This window comes from Phialemonium atrogriseum (assembly GCF_030411735.1).
Source record: "Phialemonium atrogriseum strain 8032-3 unplaced genomic scaffold QBC33scaffold_6, whole genome shotgun sequence".
Taxonomy (NCBI): domain Eukaryota; kingdom Fungi; phylum Ascomycota; class Sordariomycetes; order Cephalothecales; family Cephalothecaceae; genus Phialemonium; species Phialemonium atrogriseum.
This window is the reverse complement of record NW_026848143.1, coordinates 204,630-226,768: the sequence shown is the minus strand read 5'-3', so window position 1 is coordinate 226,768 and position 22,139 is coordinate 204,630. Positions and strand designations below refer to the sequence as shown.

At 57.5% G+C, this 22,139-nt stretch overlaps 7 protein-coding genes across 7 annotated transcripts; 3 read left to right on the top strand and 4 right to left on the bottom strand.

Annotated features, from left to right (window-relative positions):
- Window positions 1–515: 515 nt before the first annotated feature.
- Window positions 516–3,450, bottom strand: QBC33DRAFT_576685 (nitrogen permease regulator 3; the record flags this gene model as incomplete). Its single annotated transcript, XM_060430927.1, has 3 exons — window positions 516–2,091; window positions 2,160–2,562; window positions 2,622–3,450. The coding sequence occupies 3 exons, from the start codon at window positions 3,448–3,450 to the stop codon at window positions 516–518; spliced, it is 2,808 nt and encodes a 935-aa protein (XP_060285676.1).
- Window positions 3,451–3,913: 463 nt separating this feature from the next.
- On the top strand, window positions 3,914–5,851 carry QBC33DRAFT_320918 (kinase-like domain-containing protein). The gene has a single exon (XM_060423587.1). The coding sequence runs from the start codon at window positions 4,277–4,279 to the stop codon at window positions 5,573–5,575; it is 1,299 nt and encodes a 432-aa protein (XP_060285675.1). The 5' UTR covers window positions 3,914–4,276; the 3' UTR covers window positions 5,576–5,851.
- Window positions 5,852–6,127: 276 nt separating this feature from the next.
- Window positions 6,128–6,742, bottom strand: QBC33DRAFT_556757 (uncharacterized protein; the record flags this gene model as incomplete). Its single annotated transcript, XM_060429751.1, has 2 exons — window positions 6,128–6,522; window positions 6,598–6,742. The coding sequence occupies 2 exons, from the start codon at window positions 6,740–6,742 to the stop codon at window positions 6,128–6,130; spliced, it is 540 nt and encodes a 179-aa protein (XP_060285674.1).
- Window positions 6,743–9,407: 2,665 nt separating this feature from the next.
- On the top strand, window positions 9,408–14,306 carry QBC33DRAFT_320886 (uncharacterized protein). The gene is made up of 5 exons (XM_060423586.1): window positions 9,408–9,814; window positions 10,014–10,109; window positions 10,187–10,833; window positions 10,889–11,012; window positions 11,075–14,306. Exons 1-5 carry the CDS (start codon window positions 9,565–9,567, stop codon window positions 13,903–13,905), a joined length of 3,948 nt encoding a protein of 1,315 aa, XP_060285673.1. The 5' UTR covers window positions 9,408–9,564; the 3' UTR covers window positions 13,906–14,306.
- Window positions 14,307–14,707: 401 nt separating this feature from the next.
- On the bottom strand, window positions 14,708–17,782 carry QBC33DRAFT_447318 (uncharacterized protein; the record flags this gene model as incomplete). The annotated part of the gene is made up of 1 exon (XM_060424425.1): window positions 14,708–17,782. The coding sequence occupies one exon, from the start codon at window positions 17,780–17,782 to the stop codon at window positions 14,708–14,710; it is 3,075 nt and encodes a 1,024-aa protein (XP_060285672.1).
- Window positions 17,783–19,129: 1,347 nt separating this feature from the next.
- On the top strand, window positions 19,130–20,374 carry QBC33DRAFT_530797 (translation machinery-associated protein 22). Its single transcript, XM_060427261.1, has 5 exons — window positions 19,130–19,390; window positions 19,455–19,474; window positions 19,562–19,649; window positions 19,770–19,987; window positions 20,116–20,374. Exons 1-5 carry the CDS (start codon window positions 19,324–19,326, stop codon window positions 20,320–20,322), a joined length of 600 nt encoding a protein of 199 aa, XP_060285671.1. The 5' UTR covers window positions 19,130–19,323; the 3' UTR covers window positions 20,323–20,374.
- Window positions 20,375–20,525: 151 nt separating this feature from the next.
- QBC33DRAFT_556753 (Borealin N terminal-domain-containing protein) lies at window positions 20,526–21,840 on the bottom strand (the record flags this gene model as incomplete). Its single annotated transcript, XM_060429750.1, has 3 exons — window positions 20,526–21,213; window positions 21,272–21,566; window positions 21,642–21,840. The coding sequence occupies 3 exons, from the start codon at window positions 21,838–21,840 to the stop codon at window positions 20,526–20,528; spliced, it is 1,182 nt and encodes a 393-aa protein (XP_060285670.1).
- Window positions 21,841–22,139: the final 299 nt, after the last annotated feature.

Below are 22,139 nucleotides of genomic sequence, written 5' to 3'. Positions count from 1 at the left end.
TTTTTTTTTTTTTTTTTTTTTTTTGCATTCGAGGTCGTTTAGGAGTGGTTGGTTGGGCACAGTGGCGTACGAGGCAGGCCGGGTTCTTTTTTCTCGTCTTTTTTTATTTTTTATTTTTTATTTCAGGCGGAGGATGAGTCCTCCCCTGCTGGGAACATACAAGAGAGCGTGGTCGACGGAGTTTTCCAGATTCGTTTCGTCTCCTCGTGGCTGTTTTCCCTGGAGATGATCGATGTACCGGAGTGTGTAAGGGGATGGAGGGGGCGGCTATGGGACAGTTTGCTTGCTCTCGCTTTGTGTTTTGTTGCCACTGGGTGCATTGTTCTATAGCTATTTTAATTATACAACTATCCTCCGAAATGGCAGTCTTCGCTTCGGCGAGGACCTCGTTCACAACTTCAAATCTCGATCATGTGTACAACACCACCACCTAGGTACCTACCTACCTAGCGCGAGTAAGATTCTAACGTGAAGCTTTAAAACACAACGACAGAGATCTCAGAAGCCTCAGGCCGCTACCAGTGCCTCACGCACAGCAGGTACTCACTCATAGCCGTCAGCAGGTTCCACACGTCCTTCCGCTTCATGTCCTCCTGCAGCGCGACGCGCTCCAGCGCCGACCGCCCGTTGAAGTACTTCCAGAACCGCGGCCACGCAGCGGCGACCCCCTCGTCACAGTCCCTCCCGTCCCTGACGATGCCGTCCCTGGCCAGCCTGCTGGGGGTGCTGGGCGCGCCCTTGGCCGAGCCAGCCCGCTTCTCTCCGTCCTCCGAGACCTTCCTGTCGCCCTTGTTGTTATTGTTGGTGTTGTTGTTGTTGTTGTTGTTGTTGTTGTTGTTGTCCCCTCCGTCCGCGGCCGCCGCCTCGCCCTTGCTGCTCCCATCCTGCCCCTCGCCTCCCTCCGCGTTCCCGTTCCCATTCCCGTTCCCGTCGGTCCTCCTCCTCCCCACCGCCGAAGCCCCTACCCTCCCCGCAGTGAGCAGCCGCCGCCCGATGGCGTCGAGGTAGAGGCTCTCGCGGCCGGTGGCCTTCTTGGCGTCGAGGATGATGTGGGGCGACAGGGCGGCGAGGTGGGGCGCGTCGTTGACGCTGGGGTGGGCGGTCTGCCGCGGGGCGGCCTTGCGCGCGTGCGCTGTCGCCCGGTCGGCGAGGTCGCGCGCTGCCTTGTCGGCTATGCGCTCCAGCCGCGCCTTCTCGGCCACCTGCTCCGCTGGCGTCGGCTGCGTGCGCTGGCGGCGGCGGTGGCGGGGTGGTGCTTGGTTGTTGTTGTTATTGTTATTGTTATTGTTATTGTTCTCGTTGTCGTCCCCGCTATCATCGACGTCATTGTCGACATCGTCGACATCGTCCTCGCTGGGCCCTTGCTGGCGGCCAGGACGGAGCGGGGAACGAGGCGATGGCGAAGAGGCCTCCGAGCCGGGAGACTGCTGCTCGGTTGCGCCGGGGATGTTGACGTGGGTTGACGACAGAGAGGGGCCACGCAGCGTCGCCGTGGATGAGACCAGGTCCGTCGAGGCGTCGAGACTCCGTTCCGCGCTGCTGGCGCCGTGGGTCGGGCTCATGGACGCCGATAGGGAGGCTCCTTCACCGCCTCCCGTGGAGGAGCTGCTGATTGTATTTGTGCTCTCGATACTCGCGGGTTCGGCGCCTTGCCCCTGCGTGCGTTTCGCCTTCGCTATGGCCTGTGCCTCAAGCGCATACTCGACCTCGTAGATAATCTCAGGCCACACGACAACGTACCCAAACGTGCAGAGCTGCGTCACCCATCCGCCGCGCATCAGCCACGCCAGCATCGCCATGTATAACGGGCGGTGCGGCTTGGCCGGGCAATGCATCTTGTAGGGCCGGGGCGCCACGCTGAGGTCTGCCAAGAAGTTCGGCAGTGCCGGAGCGAGGGGGAATTGCCGTGCCCACTGCGCCGCTGCTTGCGGCAGCCTGGACATGTTGCAGTTCGGCGACAGTATGTAAATGTCGCGCGCGTGCAGCGGCGGGATGGCGATGGCGCGCCGCCAGAAAATGACGTGCTGCGCATACTTTCGCACTTGGGCTGGAGTCAGGATGCTGCTGGCCTGCTGTGCGACTTGATAAAGCCTGTGCAGAATAGAAGTCAGGACCTAGTTACGTAGGTTATCAACAAATAGGCGATCTGAGCCACTTACGAGAGCGTTGCTTTGCAATGCCGAACAAATTCAATCATGGAGAGAGTCGTCTCGTCCGGACTAGTTTGCAGCTCTGCGATAATCTTCTTCTCGTCGTCCATCAGGAGCAGGGCAAAGTTCTTGTCCAAGTAACCTGATCCGTCGGCGGCGTCTTCGCTTAGGAATGTATTCGCCGTTGTTATCCACAGGCCTTGGCCTTGCGGGTCGACGTCGTTGTCTTGCGGGAGGTCGGATATGCAGAAGGGTATGGGTATCTGCACCGAATGGGTAACTGTTCCCTCGGCTGTTTCCAGCTGAAGAGCCGCGATCCTGTTCTGGGACACGGCGTCATATATATCCTGCATCGACGCGGCCAGCGACGATGTCGACAGGATTTCATGCCACAAGGAACTCATCTTCATCTCTGCAAGTTGCTTAGCCGTATGCTCGAGCGGCATCGCTTCCAACCACGGAGCTACTTACTATCTTCCCGGCCCTTTTCCTTGAGGGCTAGAATTCGTTTTGACTCCTTCCATACAAAGTCACTCCTCTGCTGGCAATATTTCAAAGCCTTGTTGACTTTCTTGATGATATGGACAAACATGATGTCGACTAGATCCTTGACCTCGTGCTTCTTGGGCCGCAGAATAAAGACGAGGTTGAACATGGTCATGGAACTCTTTTTGTCCGTGGGCCCCTCACCGCTGGCTGCAGGCTTGGCCATGTCCCTGGCCTCGGCCTGGTCCGACTCGGACGCCCTTGTGTCGCCGGCTGGAGTGGCGCCATCTGTACCCGCAGGGACGACTTCGTCCTCGTCCCCTTTGGTCGGCTTCGATTTCTTGCCCTTCTTCGTCTTCCTCTTCCATATCCCACTCTCCGGGACGTAGATAGGGTACGAGACGCAGTAAAGCGGATCCAGAGACAGCTGGAACAGCCTCTTATGATAGGCGCGTGCGGGAGTCAGGATCCTCCCGAGGTCTTTCGTCGGGAAGCCAGCGACGTGCTCCCAGGGCACAATCTGGGTGCCGCTCTCGGTGACCAAGTGGTCATCTTGATTCCATTGCAAGAACTCGGCTGGGTTTGGCAGGGATGGGCCAGCTCCCTCGAGGCCTGAGAGTTGAGCAGCGCGCCCAAGCCAGGTGTCATCCTCGTCGTCGAGATCGTCATCATCGTCTGACTTCCCGTACCTGCCTTGGGTTGGTAGCACATGAGGGGGGTAGTGAAAGACAACCCTTGGCCCCTCGCGCGATCGATTGATGACGAGCGCAACGGCTAGGAAGTTGGAGGGATTGGGAAGAACGGGAAGCGTCATGGTTGATTTCCATCAATTGTCCTCAAGACTCGGACAGACTCGGGACAATCTGCCTCGCGGTCGCCATATCACAGTTCACACATTGGGAGTTATCTCTGGGAGGCGTGCTTCAAGACTGTTTGAAACATTGGCTCCTCATTAGGGTTCCTCGTCTCGCCAATACAGTGTATCATGTGGAGCGTCACAAGGGGATCAAGTTCAACGATACCTTAGGTAGGTAGGTAACCAAGGCAGGTAGGTGGGTAGGTAGGCAATGGAGCCACAGTGCCGCACATACCTACTACGTAGTAGGTATTCTAATAGCGAGCCAAAGTGGTGGCTAATTTCTATCGTTCTACTGGTTTATGTTAATCCTGGGGAGTGGGGACTGACTCGGGGAAGAGCAGGGGCTGAACGTCCACTGCAGTACCTTATGTACCATCGGGTACCTACCTACCTGTAGGAATATCATATGTTTTTCCGAATCCAATCAGCAAGTCCGGGTACGTACCCACGATGGTGTCGAAGACTCTACCAACCTAGAAATTGGTAGCTTAGTATGAACTCGAGAAAGGCAATTGATCACGCGAGCGAGCACCTCTGAGCCTCCTCATTTTCGTCCGCCTCATCCAGTCCCTCTCGATTTGTTTGCTTCGAACTTGCCTTGTGAGCTACAAAAACCAGCTCTTTCCAGCTGCCGACTCTCTCTTGCATGCATTGTGGTGTCCTTTGCCCACCTGCGCCGTCCCTCCTTTCCACGAAACTCAAATCTCCCTCTTTAACATGACGATTTCGAGCACATAAAATCACCAAACAGCCGTCATTCCTTGAGCATTGCTTGGAAATCATGGCTACCCCACCTAACCCTCTACCCCCCCAGGACTGCTCAACACCCCAGATCCGCTTCATCCCACTCTCCTACTCGGCTGAGGACAGCCATGTGTCTGCCCTCCGACTGATCGCCCAGCTGCGCCCCGACTGGCAAGAAGGCAATTCCGAGGTGTCCTTCGTGCGGTTCACCGACGGTATCACCAATACTCTGTTAAAGGCCACCTGCCGCCTGCCGGGTACGGAACCGAGCGCTGAGGCCGCCGATGCCGACGCTATCCTCCTACGCGCCTACGGCAACGGCACCGATGTCATTATCGACCGGCACCGCGAGGCACAGAACCATGAGCTGCTTGGCAGGTTTGGGCTGGCACCAGAGCTGCTGGCGCGCTTCGAGAACGGCATGCTGTATCGCTTCATCCGCGGAACCGTCACCCAGCCAGACGACCTGAGGCGACCCGAGGTATACTGCGCCGTCGCCCGCCGCCTTGCGCAGTGGCACGCCACCGTTCCCTGCCTACGGGGACCCGTGAGCAAGAGCGGCGAAACCGAGGCTGCCGAGCTCCAGAGGGCGATCGACCGCGTAGCGGCTCCCAAGCCTAGCCCGAACGTGTGGACCGTCATGCAGAAGTGGATCTTTGCGCTGCCGACAAAAACAGAGGAGCAGAAGGCGAGACAGGAGACCCTACAAACAGAGCTGAAGTGGCTCGTGCGCGAGCTGAGCCAGAGGGAAGGGCTGGGTAAAGACGGACTGGTGTTTGCGCACTGCGACCTGCTCAGCGGCAACATCATTCTGCTGCCGAAGCCGGTCAGCAATGGTGTTAACGGCAGCGGCGCCCATGCATATGGCCCCAACACCGAGTCGGTAGCTTTCATTGACTACGAGTACGCGACACCCTCGCCGGCAGCGTTCGACATCGCCAACCACTTTGCCGAGTGGGGCGGCTTTGACTGCGACTATTCCGTCCTGCCGACGCGCTCGCAGCGACGGACATTCATCCGCCATTACATCCGCTCCTACTTCGAGTTGCTGCCCGACCAGCGCCGGGTCGGTGCGACCGCCACTACAACCGAGCAGCTGCAGTCCGAGGCGGACAAACTGTTCGAGGAGGTCGACCTCTTCCGCGGCGTGCCTGGCTTCTACTGGGGAATCTGGGCGCTAATACAGGCGACCATCTCCGAGATCGACTTTGACTACGCCTCGTACGCCGAGACGCGTCTTGGGGAGTACTGGGCCTGGAGAGAGGAGGCGGGAGGGACTCGCAAGGCAAAGGGGTTGGAAATGCCGTTGCGCGAAAGAAGATGGGCGCAGGAGTAGGATGGCCGCCTCGTCGAGCATCGATGGCGCGCCCCGGATGACCATTTCACACTGCGTCTGTTTCGGTGGGGCCGATTGTTTTCGCCGTGCCAAAACGGATGTGACCCTATTTCTTTTGCATTAACCCTTCTTACAATTTTTTTTGGTGAGCGTATCTGATATAAACGCGAGGCATCAGGGCTAGCATTCACCATGAGGCCAGACAAGGGGCGTGCTTGGAGTTCTATCTCTGGTTTCTTGCATTAGGTAGGATACCCAGGGCGAGCATTCAACATGGGCTCGGAAGTGGCATTAGCTGCCAGACTTCTTCGTTCGGTATGAAGTACCTATCCATAGAAAACGGTGCTATTGTTTTCCTTGTTTTGCCCGTCCCGGTCAGGCTCTTGGTGATGCCCGCGCCCACCCACAATAAACAGAGGGGCTAATAATAAGAGAAGGAAGACAAGAAGCTACTAATACAAAGGAGGAAGGCTGCGCGATGTGCGTGCCTACACCCCTCTAGGGAAGGGCTTGGCCAACTCAGCAGGTGCTCCCAAGCGATACAATCACTGCCTAGATCACACAGCAACCGAGTTCGCCAGACTCCCACCCCTTGCTAGCAGTCCTCTCAGAGCCTATCCCGCCAAACTGGTCCCCGACACCGACAAGCAGTGACGAGGGGACATCCAGGTGCTGGAAGCCCGGGGTGTAATCCTCGTCTGTCCCGTCCGACCAACACGTCGCCGTCGACCCCTTCCGCCCGTCGACGGAGCTCGTGGCCGGAGTCAGGTGCGGGCAGGGGATCGGTGAGGGAGATAGAAGTCTTGCCGTACGAGGTCTGTCGACAAGGTGGGCCGCCTCGGGGAAATCTGCCCGGATCTGCGTGTGCTCGGATGTGCCTGGTAAGGGGGTCTTAGAAGACGGGCTGGCGCTGGCGTCCACGTTTTGCCCGTGGGTTCTGGCTGTGTCTTGTGTGTGGGGTAAGGCTGTCAGCCTTCTGGCGAAGGAAAAGGGAGGGAGAGGGGGAGGATTGGATAGCCTACCTCTGTGATGGCTTTCATGCCTTGTCATGGTTGTGACCAAGATGACGAGAAGGGTGGACGCCACGATAAGGCAGGCAATGCCAATGAGGAGGCTTCGGTTCGTGGGTATGTAGGGCAACGACTCGAATAAACCGTGAACAGGCATGGCGTGTACTTGGAATAGGTTTCGTGGGACAAAATCTTGATTGCGGCTACTATACGATCTGAAGATACAAAGAGTGTATAGGGGATCGTTGATCTCAGGTATTCTCGTTGACAGACTCGCAACTTATATTAAGTGCTCCGCGTACCAGTTGCCTGTCACACACACACTTCGGGGTCACCGTAGGTACCCTGCAAGACGGCCGGTATAAGGACACACCATCCTACCCTGACCTTCTGCCGTGGGATAGCAAGCCGCTGTGGCCAGCACACCAACCCTCAACACACTAAATTTTCTTCTCTCTTTCTGACTGGCCCGAGGAGAAACTTTGAGCAATCTCAACGGATAATCCCTCGACGGGCCAGTCCGCGCATCATGAAAAAGGTGGCAACCGAATCCAGGACGCTCCACTAGGCAGATAAGGCTCCTAAGGTTGAAGACACCTGCTCACCCTCCTCCAAGTCGCGTACACCCTGGCTTCCAGCCTGGAATCCCATTGGCTACGCAGGCCGGTAACAAGTCTTGAGGCCCGACGACAAAATACCCTCACGTCACAGAAAGCAGCGAGGTGGGGCAAGTAGCAGAAAGAGGTAGCCGTGGAGGGCGCCGGGTCTTGAGCTGTGGGCGGTTAGGCGGAATGAGGCGGTGAAGCTGAGGGACAAGGCGGGGCTGCTAGACCGAATCCGGATCGCTGAGGTCGCCTTGCCCGGCTGGTCAGCTGAGAGGAGGAGACCTGCTTAGGTGCAGTAGAAAAACGCTGGAGGAGCGGATGGGGCAGCCTGTGAGCTTAGGTTGGTTGGGGGGGGTGCGGGGAAGGGCGTTAAGAAGGTCGTTATGATGCAACCCTTCTGGCATGAAATGCCTCAGGCATGAGTTGGAGAACAAGCCCTTGTCAGCCAATGGTTGGAGCAGCCATGGATCATGCAGGACAAGGAAGCTCTGGTGAGCTTCTTCGAGGAGGGCCAGGAAGGTTGGCGATTCGACGAGGGGTGTTTCTCAGGAGGGGGACTGTGCGTGGGTGAAGAGAGAGGTTTGAGGCGGAGCTGAACCGCCCAAATGCCGAATGATTGGAGGCCGTTATTGTGTGATACTAGCGGTATCTTGAGCCACCCTTCTCTCAGAGTATGTATCCGAACTGTGAAGCCTTTTTGCGTTTTGGCCCTTCTTTTCCTAACTGAGCCCTGGAGACTGTGTCTGGTAACATCGAGGAAGATAGACATATATCTGTCTGTCCGCCTGTTTGAACTGTGCGGAATATAGGTATCAGCTAGCTGCTCAAGTAATTTTTCAGGGGAGGGAGGCTTAGACCCCGGAATGATCGGGTTGTTCGGCCTCAAGGCCCAAGATTAAGCACTGCAACGCGGCCTAAATTCGACAGATGGGGCCAAGTGGGCAAAGACATCTGCTTCTGTTGACAGTGCTGAGCATCTACCACAGTATATGTATTGAGCGTACTTCCGTAATTGAGGGGCAATCAGGATGGCCCGGACCCAAAGCCGTTTTTTCCAAGATTCGCGTTCTTGCTACTGTCACACCCTAAATTCCCCAGACCGGCCCCTAGACCAGAAACCGATCTCGGCTTGTAATTAGGTAATGGCGAACCTTCACCGACCCTCACCTGCTCTTGTATCCAAATCGAAGGGGGAATTGGCTTTGGGCAATTGAAAGAATTTGGTCGCATTTCGATACGGTTTCTCAAGCTGGCTAATATGCCTAGTGTGCTACCATTCATGTACTTTAAAGCGCGCATATCGAGACAGGGTCGTCGGTAGACGTGCAGCTAGTCATCGCATCTCGAAAGTTGTGCCTCCCCAGTTGGGTGCTACCTGTCAGGCCTGCGCCAGAGCGAATCAGCTGACGAGTGAGGGCCTGGGGGGTGGTTGCCCTTCCAGACTAGGTGCGGTCTCCGACTACACGCACTAGTTATTTCCGCGGGCGAGCAGCTCATTACCGTATTTGTCCCCCTTCCCTTGCACGTTGCATAGCACAGGTGGTAGTAGGTAGGTAGAGTATCTACCTGATGAAGCCCCACGGTAGTCGCCTGTGATTAACTGATTATCCCGAAGGCATTGACTCAGTCCCTCGCCATCAAGGGAGGCCATCCGTAGAACAAGTACTGTACATACGCCTGCACGATTGTACAGGTAAGCGTGTGAGGGGACGGCTGATGCAAGGTTGCGGCAAAGGAAGCTCCCTTGCCCATTATCTCAGCGATCGATATTGGATGCAGACCCCGGGTTAAATCTGCCGCTGCTCAAACGGTCCCGTCTCGGGCTCCCCAGCCCCACATCCTGACTGCCACTGGCTGCCACCGCCCGCCCTATTAGTCACTTTCCTAATCTGCACAGTGCACTAATTTTCTCCAAAGAGCGACGAGGCCGCACTTGCTCTCCAAACGAAAGCTTCCAATCCGACGTCAACTTTTTGAGCGTCCAAAAAAAATCCCATTGCCGCTGCTGGTGCAACTGCACTATCTTCTTTGCGCATGGGAGCATGGTCTTGTGATGCATCCGAGCCGCCGCAGATCCTCACTCGGTCGCTTGCCGTTATCATGTTGCGCATACCAGTTGCCCCGATTTGTTGATGCACCCAGCCACGCGGACACCGTCGGACCAAGTCGACGGGGTGAGAGACCAGCCAGCAGCCCCGGAAGGCTTGGCTTGGCAGAGCTGACCTGAGCTCCATGAGCTGAGTTGAGCCGAGCGCTGAGAGAGGGGCCACCCCCAAAAAAAAGTTCGTCGCAAACCCGGACGCCTACACGCTCAGCTTTCCCACCCTCTCTACCCACCGCTTCCGCTCCGTCCAAGCCCGTCGCCGTCTCCGCCATGGCGGCCGAGAACCATGGGCTGGCGGCAGCGCAGCGCCCGGAACGCAACAACCCTCCGCCAGCCCTCATTCCGCCTCCGTATGATCCGGCCTTAGACCCCAGAGTCAGAAACTTGCTAGACCAGCAGGCCGAGATCCAGGCCAAACTCGCTGCTCTGCTACCGCGGAAGTATGGCCCCAACATAAAGCTCGAACTTGACATGTTGCGCCATAAACTCCAGGTCTTGGAGGCATACGCCAACGACAATCGTAAGCTGCTCTCTCGCTCTCTTATGCTAGTCCTCAACAGTGTTTTCTTTTTTTTTTTGGGGGGGGGGGTGAAGCCATTTGCCACCTAATGTGTTATTCGGTCCCAATTGTATCATCTCAACATACTTAACTGCCTTTCATTCCCCTTCCGAGTCGCACGCATTACAAGAGATATGGGCCTGATATGTGTTGTGACTAGACCTCTCCAATAAGATCCCAAACTTGTCGGAGATCGAAGAGGCCAGGGCACTCCAGTACCGGTGTGAGTGCATTGAGAGCGCGTGTATGGAGCAAGGTAGGTTTTCAGCCTCCCCCCAGCTTGAGTTGTCCAGGACGTCGTCTAAAATGGTTCGCCTTGTCCCCCCACCCCAGGCGTGGATCTCCAAGATCCCAGGTTCATCGATGCCTTGAGGCATTCATTCCGCGATCAAGCACCGGATGGCTATGCTGCCTGGCTTGACAGGAATCTCGCTCATTACGACCCAGTTTTCCGCAGTTGGCGTCTAAGAGACAGCCTGCCCTTGAGCTCCCGCTCCCAGCATTCGTTCAAATGTTGGGATGATAGATGTATGCATTACATCTACGGCTATCCCTACCAGGATGATCGTGACCAGCACGCCAGAGAACATGTTGCACCCGTAAAGAGAGACTCGGGACTCTCAGTTGGCGATACGCCGACTCTGTTATTCCCGAGCCAGCCCAGCAGCAGCCGTGGTTACAGCGGCGATTACTCCAAGCAGACCTCACCACTCTATCTGCCTCGACCCGGCGCCCATTTACAGCTCGCCCCGTTATCAACGGGGAGTCATCCCAAGGATCACCGCGACTCCTTGAGATCCTACTCGTTCGTGTCCGAGTATCCCGAAGGACACCGGGGTTCTATCGACTCGGAAGTCGATCCCTTGCTCCCGCCTTTGAAACGCAGCCGTGTCGGGCAGTCCAGACTGGAGTCAATAGAAGAACTCAAGTTACTTAGGGATAGAGGACCTTGCTTACGATGCAAGGTCTCGGACGAAAGCGTGAGGGAGATTGATTGCACGTATCTATTCACCAGCAGCTGACTGACGTCTATAGTGCGATTCGAACGATCCCTGCTCCTTCTGTCTTGACTATACCGGTCCTCAAGATGCCGGGTTCTGGAGATTCCTCGGGTGCCCTCGCGGGCCACTCGCTAATCTTGCCGAGATCATGCTCCCAGGTACGACTAGACCTTAACTGCCTGTAACCTTCCATCTACCTTTCTTTCTAACAGGGATTCAGCCTCCATATCTCCACGGCAAACCCAGACGCCCATGACATCCCCGCTTGCGGTACGTCGCAACATGAATGACTATCTGGAAAGGGCCTACCCTTTGCACCCTGACGTTGCAAGAATGGTCAAGGGACATCTCGATTTCGACGACGGTTTCTGGTGGACGGAAGATCTTGCCAGCTTCCCGCCTGCCAATCCGACATTACCGTCGTTTTCTAGGGAGCCCGTCGACAGATCGCCCCCTGTTCTCAACGTCTTGGCCTCCAGCTGGAACATGGCGCCAAACTCGACTGTTTACAACTTTTGGCAGCTATTGAGGCTGAGCGGTCTCGTAGCAGGAAGCAGAGAGGCCGAAGTCGCAGCCTATCCCGCCCTATACCGAGCTAAATTGCTGCTCAGGGAAACCATCTTCTATGACCTTCAACAACCGGAACCGGTAATCCATGCAGAGAACAGAAATTCCAACCACCCCATAATATTCGACGACGTTGATTCATACGGACGACACCAGTTACTATTCAACTGCATGACCCAGTTCCTCCAGTCATTTGAAAGCCTGACTTCACGAAGGGGAATGCTGGACCCCAAGAATTGGCTGGCGTTAGTGTTCTCATTATGCATCTTCAGCGTTGTGAGAACGATATTATTGGACAGGGTCTGCCAGTCTCATCCGAGCCCTGGTTCATCGAGTCCACCCGCGGGTATGCATAGCGTCTACAAGGCTCTCGTGAGTCTCTTTGCCTGGTCCTCACCGATGCTACTCGACAGACCACCCGACAGCCCAATGGGCAATGAAGATGCAGAACTGGTGGAGTCCGTCTCGGCGCTATTAGGGAGAACGTCGTGGCCCGAACGTGGTTTCTCTTCAACCAAGGATTTCCTCTTGTCTCTGGGGATCGGCGACCTCGATGCTCCGTCATTTGATGGCTTCGTCCGTCAGAGATCGTCATTTCGACTTGGCTCTTTTTCCTTCTCTCTGCCTCCATTAGCCAAATCTGGCGATGAGCACCGGAAACCCCTGCCCGAGACGCGGCCTCACGGCAATCCATGGGCGCCAAGTTCCTCGGGTCTCTCAGAACGAGAGTCGTTCGTTTTCAAGGGCGAACCGGATCGCTTCCTCACGTCCCCCCACACAATCGAACAGGGGCGGAGACACACGGTTGGGGAAAGCCCGACATTCTCACGCGGCGGAGCAGGCCGAGGGCTAACCTCGCCGATCTCCGCCGCGAGGATACGACCATCCTACCAACGACCACCTCTGCGCAGGGTTTACTGCACCAAATGCAACGAACATCCGGAAGGCTTCCGTGGAGAGCATGAGCTGCGCAGGCACAACGATGCCAAACATGCCGCTCTCGTCAAAAGATGGGTTTGCACGGAACCGCACAATCTTGGCCCGAGCTCGCCCCAACCCGTGATACCCCTTTCCAAATGCAAGGCTTGTGTCACCCAAAAGCGATACGGTGCATATTACAACGCCGCAGCCCACCTACGAAGAGCGCACTTCAATCCCCATCGGGGAGGTAAAGCTAGCGGGGATTGGCCTCCAATGTCCATCCTGAAGGACTGGATGCGGGAGGTGCGGCAGTCAGTCGATGTTCAGGACCAATATGATGCGTCAAGCGGAGACGAGGAACAAGACTACAAGCCAGCGCCCGAGTTCATTTCCCCGCCTCGGCGCCGTTCCCCAACCCTCGACATCCCTCGGCTCGCCCCCGCTCTTCCCGGACCTTCAATGCTACCTCGCGTGCCATCGCTGCTGGCACCCTCCATCGAGCTTCCGATGCCGGGCCCCGCTCCTATTATCATACAGAGTGGCCCGAGCAGCTTCAACGCTCCATCCATCAAGAATGACGAACCCCAAGCCTCGAACCGCAATCGATGTCCCCATCCGGAATGCGGACGTGTCTTCAAAGATCTGGGTGCCCACATGCTGACACACATGGAGGAAAGGCCGGAAAAATGCCCCATCGAGACATGCGAATACCACACCAAGGGGTTTGCTCGGAAGTACGATAAGAACCGGCATGCGCTCACCCATTACAAGGGAACAATGGTGTGCCCGTTCTGTCCAGGAGCAGGGTCCGCATACGAGAAGGCGTTCAACCGAGCAGACGTATTCAAGCGCCACCTCACAGCCGTCCACAACGTTGAGCAGACGCCACCCAACAGCCGCAAACTCGTCCTCAGCGCCGGGTCTGGTCGCTCGGAAGGCGGGTCTGAAAAGGCGGGCGCAAGGTGCTCAATCTGCCACAGTCAGTTCCAAAGCGCCCAGGAGTTCTACGAACACTTGGACGATTGTGTGCTGAACGTCATTGTCCCACCCACTCCGAGGACAGGGGGTAGCGGCAGTGGCAATAGCAGCATCCACAAGGCCTCTTCCGCCAAGACCCCAACGACAGCGAGCACCGAGAAAGGGGCAGAATTCGACCTGGGAGGAGACCGGTCGCGGGAGTTTGGAACGGAAGGTCCGTCTGACCAACTCTCCACGAGAAGCAGGGACATGGAGCCCGAAAGCGACCAGAGGCACAGGACAGGGCCGGAACCCGAGCCCGACAGGGACCGGCAACTCGGAAGAGAGCGAGAAGAGGCATTCAAGGAAGGCGAAGGACGAGAGCCTGGCTGGGAAGTGATTCGGCATGAGAAGGATCATGTGCCGGCAGAAGATCGGGAGGCAGAAGTTGGCCATAATGGTGCTTCCGAACCCGAGAACCGGTCTGACATGATGGGGATCGAGTTGGCGGAGCACCAAGAGCAGCGAGGGCCGCGGCGTGGAGGTTTCGAGCTCACCTTGGGCTCTCCGGCGTCGTCGGACAAGATGGAAACGGATCCGCAGTAAGTTGTGGTTACGAAGCGTGAGACGCAGCTTCTTGCTTCTACCGTGTCTTATTCTATATATATATATATACATATATCCACTTGTACATGGTGTGCGAACTTGGGTCTGGGTTAACAATTCTTTTTCTTTTTTCCCCCTCCCCTCGGTGGTCGGTCGGATAGGTTCAGCAGGCGAGGCGAGACGAGGCGAAGCGACAGCGCTATCGAGACATGGGACCAAGGGGTTCCACGTCGTTTGCTGTTTGTGTCTCTCAGGTATGAAAAGGGGCAGCCGGTTGGAGGTTTCCTGGGCCATCCCCGACAGTGTCTCATCAAATCATTCCCTCTTCTGGGGGTTTCCTATACCGTGTATCACTACCTCTACCTAGGCAAGGAGACTTAGTGCACATTGCTTTTCTCTGCTTAGGGTTTGGCTCGCTTTGAAAGGAGTGTGATAGCTTCTACCAACTAATTTCGAGATGTTCTAAATTAAATGGAGACCGTTAAAAAGCCAGCAACGACGCTCGACATTTGAGTGACAATCTGGCCAAGAAGGGCGTTGCAACAAAGGGTATATCTTCTAGCGTATTGCCGAACCTTGGAAACAAAGGAAACAATATTGAAAAGGACGTAGAGTAGTGGTAGGGGAGATGATAGTAATTAGGAGAGAGATGGTGCACACCAGGTAGGTAGTAGATGTATACCGAATCAACCGAACCAACCCCCTATGTGACAACACCTCTACGGAGCCACTCTATACAATAGTCTCGTAACCAACACCCAGTCTGATCCCAAGCACAAACCCCCTCCAACCCAGTCATCACTCAAATCTCCGCATCCAGCATCATGCTGATCACCCCCATCCCCTCCGGCCCGGCCCTCTGCTTGCGCGCGTAGCCCCTGAGCATCCTGAACGCGGCGCCGACGCGGCGCCCCTCCTCAATGACGCCGTGCACGGCGTCCGCGGCGATGAGACCCCCACTGCCCATCTCGCCGTCGCCCACGGACTCGCCGGCGAGGCGCAGCTCACCGGCGGCCCTCTCGGCGCCCGCGCGGAGGAGCCAGCGCTCCCACGCCCAGCTGGCCGCGAGGCCCGTCGCCGCGGCGGCGCCGTCGCCGCTGCCGCTCACCATGGCCTCGAGGTGCAGCGTGCGGACCGGGAGGCCCGTCTTGGGGTCTCGCGGGGAGGGCGGCGCACCAGACGAGGACGGGGCCGGGGTGGGCTTGGGACCCACGGGGAGGCAGACCCAGGCTCGGCGAACGCTCTCGAAGCCGGCGCGGCTGAGGCGGCCGAGGAAGAGGCGGCTCGGGGTGGGGTCGTAGCCGAGGGTCTTGAGGGCGAAGCCGAACTCGACGCTGCGGGCCAAGCCGCGCGGCCCCGCGTTGATGATGTCGCTGTCCAGCACGCTGAAGTCGAGATAGCCGCCCGGCTTGAGCACGCGCTCGCACTCGGCCAGACAGGCCTCCCACTCGTCCTCGCCGTTCTCGCCGGCGAACTTGAGGATCGAGTGCAGCTCGCGCGCCGACACGACCTCGAAATGGCCGTCGGCGAAGGGCAGCCGGGTCAGCCTCTCGACGGCCACCTGGCGGTGGTTAGGCGGGCCGCGGATGTTGCTGTTGCTGAGCTGCCGGATCGCCTTGGTCGTCACCGTGTACACCTTGGCGTTGGGGTACTTGAGCGCCGCGTGCCACGCCCAGTCGCAGGCGCCCTGCCCGCCGAGGTCGAGGATGCGGGCGCGGTCGCGCGGCCCGGCTGGCGTGTGCGACGACTGCCTCGCCAACCTCGCCAGGTGCTTGGCGACGGGCGCCGAGACGAGCTGGCCGCCGTTGAGGAGCTTCATGGCGGCGACGTGCCAGGTGGCCATGGCCATCTGGCCGAGGGCCTCGCGCTCCTTGTCGGCGCGCAGCTTCTCCGGGTCGTCGACCAGCACGTCGTCGCCGCGAGCAACGTTGGCCGACATGCGCTTCTTGGCAGACTCGGGGACGGCCGACAGCTGGTGCTTGCCCAGGAGCTGGTTGCGGTGCGCCTCGCCCAGGGAGACGCGCTGGGCCTGCAGAGCCTCGAAGCGCGGGAGCCGGTGGACGAAGGCGTCCTGCGGCCGGCTGCGGATGATGAAGTCCATGAAGGACCGGTAGTAGGCGGATTCCTGGCGGGCGAGCTTGGAGGGCAGCTGCTTGGGGTTGCCGGTGCTCTGGATGGCTTCGGAAAACCGGACAGTCTTCTTCTTCTGGGCAGTGGACGTCTCGGGCTCGGGTTCCTTAACTTCAACGTCCTTTAGGGGTACTGCCGGTACCTCCTCAAGGCCATCTTTGGCATCTTCTTTCTCGTGCTCCTCTCGGGGCCAGATGACGCCGTTGAGGTAGGCTCTTTGGGCCATTAGCCACAGCTCTGTCCGATCGAGATGGGAGAGGGTCATGTCCCGTTGCTGGCGAGCATATTCAGGGTCATGGTCAATGACGATCTCAGTGGCATCTACGGGAGAAGACGGTTGCCCAGGGGTTTCAGGCTCGTAAGGCCGGGCCGGAAAGGCTCTTGCGGAGTTTGGTGGGAAAGCAGGAGGGACTTTCCGGGCGGTGATCGGCTCAGGGGTTGGCTGGACGCGAAAGGCAGTCGGCAGGTCTTCGGATGGACCTTCTGGCATCTCGACAACCTGCTCAACGATAGTGGAGGTATGGCTGTTGTGCTCCATATGGAGCGACCGGGGTGGTGGCGGCGGTAATGGGTCGGTCTTGTTCCAAGGGGTCTTGTAGAACTGTTCAGCGGTTGTTGAGGTGGGCGGGCTAACGTCGTCCCCGGCCATGGCGGGGACATGCCAGGTGTTGCGGCTAGCAGAGGAGAGCTCAGAGAAGAAACCACCCGGGGACGGGATCTCGAGTTTTGTCAATCCAGCCAGGGATCGTTGCTGAACCGTGACCAGCGCCATGGAAGTTGGGCGGACGTTGGTGATCAGGCGCGCTGGTTGTTGGCGCATCTCCGACATCTCTTCCTGGGGCACTTCAATGACCTGATTCTCCTCCTCGTCCAAGACTTCGTCTCCTCTAGAGAGCGCCTGGAGAGTGGCGAGTGCGCCAGGCTGGAGCTGCACTCCAGCCCAGCCTTCAGCGTCGTCATCGTTGCCCCTTATTATCGGAGTCGGCGGGGCAGAAATGGCTGCCAGCTCTTCAGAGTTGAGACTCCCATCGAGAGACGGAGGTGCGGAGACTGTGGGGACTTCGGATGCTTGCTGCGCCTGCATGAATGCCAGCTGGACGGGCGGCAGCTCGACCTTGGAAGATGGTGTCGGTGCTACTGGTGATGCGATCTTCTTCCTCAGGGATGGGTCCCCAGACCAGGTCTCGGTTGTGGAGTCGCGCTTGGCTGGGATGACCAGCGGCGTCAAACCTTTTCGTGGCTCGATAGAGGCCTTAGAAACTCGCTGGGAGGTTCGCGAGTTCCGGGAGCTCCTAGACCCATGCTGCCGAGCAATACCATTCGCTCGCAACTGCTCCTTCCGAACCCTGTCATCATCCTCAAAGTCGGACAAGTCGTCGAAATCAGTAGCATCGGTCACGATGCTCTCCTGTTGGTTAGACATGCGCGAGGAGGGAATAGACGACGAGGTTTCAGAGCTGGTCTCCTCGGCGTCGCAGTCGTCAGAGACTGCCGACGGAGTCGAGGGCACGATCGGGGCGGGGAGAAAGTGGAAGCCTCGTGGCGTGGGGAAATGATCGCTCAGGGGTGAGAGCCATTGGTTGATCTTGACCGACTTCCTGTTCCTCCTCCGGTTGACAGAGGGATGGGCCATCCGTGAGTCTTCGGGGCCTTCTTCAATTATAGTATTAAGGGAATGTACCCCCCTCCGGCCCTGCGGGGGTTGGGGCGTGTAAGTAGTTGAAGGTAAAAGGATGAGGTCGGTCATTTTTGTTGATGTTGCAAATAGAAGATCAGGCAAGCGTAGTCATGGTAGGGCAAAAATAGACCAGATCCGTAGGACTGAAAGCGGGACGGCCTGCGTCTGGTGAATACTGAATAGTATCAGAAGGGAAGCGGTGATAACGATGGGCTGCTTCGGTCCACGAAGCGACTATTCTTGTAAGGGCGCAGGAGGCGTAGAGAAGGGAACAAAGAAACAGAGAATACTAAGCCTTGCGGACCTAGGAAAGAATATATTATATCGGTCAAGAAGAGGGTGGCATGGCAGGTAAACCCACCCATCCACACCCACACCCACACCCACACACATAACCAGGTCTTGAACTCTTGAGCGCGGCTAACATGGACTGAGTGTGTGTGACCGGATTGGGGAGCACCGCAGCTCGCAGGGCGGAAGACCACTCTGTATGCTTCCTGTCTGGGTAACAGGCGGCATGCAGATGATGCAGGGAAGCCCAGCCTATGGTGGTGTACCTTAAACTATTGGGCAGACGACAATCTCACCCCCAAATACTCAAATATTGGCCGGCTACATGATCGATATGGTCGTCTGGAAGAAACAAGCAGCCAATGATGTTGCGAAGAAGTGTTGCTATTTTAATTCATCGGGCGAATCTCCGGCATGAGAATGCATGGCGCGCGCCAAGGGTGCCTTGATTGGGAAGCATGTGCAGAAAATGGCAGAGGATGGCAGCCAATGATATGCAAGTCCAGTTGGCCGGCGGCTGTCCATTGGGCTTCGACCACCTCTTGCTGAGGTTAAGATGAGACGGGCAAGGGCCAGGACAAGAACGACGTGACTTGGAAGAAAGTCATGGAATCGAGTCCTGGCATGGGCTCATGCCATAAACCCGGAAGCGAGGTCGAGATGATGCGCACTTGCCGATTCAAATCACCACGATCTGCACGATCCGACGATCCCGTTTGCCGGGGTTGGCCGATATGTTTTGGCAAATATGCCGGGCCTCTGTGAATTCTTGGAGCTGATAATTTGTGAGAGGCTTAACAATGCCGTCCAAAGGCAGCTAGCTGTAACATCTATGATGCCATTTGCTGCTTCTGCGGGACGATAAGCTGGTGGTCGACTCACTTGCCTTACGTTGCTCTCCCACTCGTGCGTCGAAAATATTGAATAAGACTAGCCCAGAGACCACGCCACAATCAAAATAATAGGCGATTGGTTTTTTTTTGGAACGGGCCCAGGGCGACACGCCGAGGGACAAGGGATGACGGCGGTTGAGGGAGAGTTCCATGTTAGGTTCCTTCATTGTGGGACGGAGCTTGCATTGGCCGATGCTCAGTGTGGGTACCTAGGTACCTACCTAGTGGGGAGTAGGTACGTAGGTATGTACATACACACGACAGCGCTTTCGCGACCCCGCAATCATCAAGAAGAGCTTCGAAAAACAAACAGCCAGACCTTCGAACCCCCATACAAGGCACGACCCATCAATACAGCCCTTGTAATTATCCCTAGTTGTTCTGCTTCCAATCTTTTATTGCCTTCACCTGCAGCTTCCTTATATTATGACCGATATCGAGTCCCCCGAAGTGTCCACTGAGCCTCAAGAACGGCACGTCATCTACTGTGGCGGTATGTACACTACCCCTCCTTGTTGAGCGCGTCCACGAGGGCTGACCGTTCCTCTTGTGTCCAGTGTGCACCTTGCCGCCCGAGGTAAGGTTTCAATAATCTCCCCTGTCTGCCCACTCCCAGCTATCCAGCGCAGTCCAGGCCCTCTAATATTGCCGCCCACCACCTCAGTACTGCGAATATGGCGGGACCGTCAGGAAGTGCCAGGAATGGCTGCAGAAGAACCAGCCTGAGATGTACAACAGGATATGGTCACCAGGTTAGCATCGCCCGCCCACCAGTACACCTATACATCCCGATATCTTTACATCCTTCCCGCATCGAGAATTGGCTCCCTCCCTGACCGCCTGGCCCCCCGGGGCCAACCCGCATAATTCAGAAGCCCTAGAAGCCGCAACCGCATCGCTCTCGGTCGACGCCCAGAAGCGAGCCGCCAAGGACGCGCAGAAGAAGGCCGCCAAGGCCGAGGCCGCCGAGCAGAAGCATGCCGATAAGCTTGCCCACAGCGTCATCACCATCCGGCGCATCGAGCGAAACAAGAGGAAGTACGTGACCGCCGTCTCGGGCCTCGAGGCCTTCGGCCTGGATCTTAAGAAGGTCAGTGCCACCTCCCGCCCCCGTCCTTTCTCTCTCTCGCTGCTCTTCCCCGGCTCCTTTTTTGCCTGCCCTCCCCAAGAGGGGACACAACTGCTGATTGGAGACCCTGCCCCGTCTCGCATCACCAGGTATCCAAGGATTTCGGCAAGAAGTTTGCTACTGGCTCGTCCGTCACAAAGGTGCCCAGCGGCGGCGAGGAGATCGTCGTGCAGGGCGACGTCAGCGACGAGATCGAGGAGTTTCTGTTGGAGAAGTACAAGGACATACCCGAAGACCACATCGAGTTTATAGACGAGAAGAAGAAGAAGGCTGCGGCTGCGGCCGCGGCTGGCTAGAAGAGGAACCGTGTCACGCGGATTCAGTTTAGAAAATGGAGAAAAGCCTGCCTTGCAACAATCCTTCCCTAATGTGTTCGTTTGTTTTGTTTGTGTGACCGATTAATGTCCCTGACGCCATACCCAAACCATGAATGATCATGTAACATACCCCCACGGGGGCAACCAGCTAGACAGGGAATCCCATTTCTCTACAAGAGAAATCAGGTTCGTTTCCTAAGGACCCTCCCTGTGCCCGCCGCAGGAGCAGCAGCAGCCGCCGCCGTCCTCGCCGCGGGGGCCTTCCTCGTCGTCCCGGCCGTGACGCCCTTCCTGATGGTACCCATGACCGTGCGCTTCGCGGCCGGTGCCGGTGCCGGTGCCGGTGCCGCCGTCTTGGGCGCCGCGGCGCCCGTCCTCCTCTTCACCACCGTCGCGGTGCTCCCGTCGCTGGACTCGCTGACGCCGCTGGCCCTCCGCGTCGTCCGCGACGACGCGGGCGCCCTGCCCGCCGCCGCAGCGGCGCCTCTCCGGGCCCGCGTGGCCGGCGGCGGTGCGGGCCCCCCGTTGGTGGACGAGCTCGTGGTCGAGGACATGGTGGTCTTCCGGGTCGCCGCGGCGGCGCGCGTGGACCGCGCCTTCTCGACCATGTTGCTCAGGATGTTGGAGGAGGACCCGGTCTTGGTGGGCGACACGGGCCTCGCGATGAGCGACTTGCCCGGCGAGGCGGCGGCGCGGTCCCGGGGCGGCGCCACCATGCGGGAGTTAGACGTGGTGGGCGAGAGCACCTGGCTGGGGTTGTTGTTGTTGCCCCTCATGGCTGCTGCGGCTGCTGCCCCGCCGCGCACCTTCTTCTTCGGGTTGTCTATCTTGTCGGTCTCGTTCTCTTTGTCACCGCCTGATATTTCATCGCTAATTGGGCGTGTTAGGCTAGATTCGGGTCTTTATGGAAGGGGCTGGGTACACGAACCTAAGACGCTTGAGTGGGCGGCTCGGGGACGCGAGCGGAGCGCTGGAGGTGGGCACTCGATGGAGGCCAGCACGCCCAGCGGGATATATGTCCTTCTCAGGAACGGGCGGGTTTCTGACTGCTGTCGGAGCAGCGCCCGGTTTCTGTTGCTGTTCTGAGTATTTCATCAAGAGATCCCCCATCCTCGCCTTACGCAGTGCTAGAGGGATGCGGTTAACACGGATCTCTATGCGAGTTCGCAGGCTCTGGGCGTGTATATTGTAATGTGCTCGAAGCTTCCGAGCACGCTCGGTAACTACGTCAAGACGGTCAGCCTCAGGGCATATTTAACACCCCGTAACACATAAAAACACGCGTATCGAAAACCTACTTTCGAGTTGCAAGTTGTCGATCAAGGCCTGTTTCTGCGTGATGGTGATACCAACCTTCCTCCTCTTCCTTGGGCTCTCCTCCGACGGACCCTCATCGGTCTTGGTGGCAACCATCTGGGTCCTCGTCTGCGCGCCCTGGTCGTCAGACGACGTCGTGGACTGGCCCGATTTTCTCTTTCTGCCTCGTGGAGCCGGCATGATGTTGGGGTTAGATGGCACGAGGGTGGTATCAAATTTTGACAGACTAGAATCAATAATACGCGTATCTGGAGCAGTTGACGATATGAGGAACGGTGCGAGATGTCCTAGACGTCGTAGAATGGGGTTTTGTTGGAGTCTGGGACAGCTGTGACGTGAATGGTCGGGTGGACACAAAGTAAACAAAGCCAATGAGCACCTTGGCTATTACCACTACTAGGGGTGGCAGCAGCAGATTTCACGGGCAGGAACAACAAAGCACCTGTACCTTGTAGTCTGTGCGTTTTTCAATCAGCTTT

Coding starts and splice junctions, on each gene's coding strand:
- QBC33DRAFT_320918 (XM_060423587.1), top strand. CDS start 4,277: ATGGCTACCCCACCTAACCCTCTACCCCCCCAGGACTGCTCAACACCC.
- QBC33DRAFT_530797 (XM_060427261.1), top strand. CDS start 19,324: ATGACCGATATCGAGTCCCCCGAAGTGTCCACTGAGCCTCAAGAACGG. Junction 19,650..19,769: donor CAACAGGATATGGTCACCAG/GTTAGCATCGCC, acceptor CGCATAATTCAG/AAGCCCTAGAAGCCGCAACC. Junction 19,988..20,115: donor TCGGCCTGGATCTTAAGAAG/GTCAGTGCCACC, acceptor TCGCATCACCAG/GTATCCAAGGATTTCGGCAA.
- QBC33DRAFT_320886 (XM_060423586.1), top strand. CDS start 9,565: ATGGCGGCCGAGAACCATGGGCTGGCGGCAGCGCAGCGCCCGGAACGC. Junction 9,815..10,013: donor GGCATACGCCAACGACAATC/GTAAGCTGCTCT, acceptor TGTTGTGACTAG/ACCTCTCCAATAAGATCCCA. Junction 10,834..10,888: donor GCAAGGTCTCGGACGAAAGC/GTGAGGGAGATT, acceptor TGACGTCTATAG/TGCGATTCGAACGATCCCTG.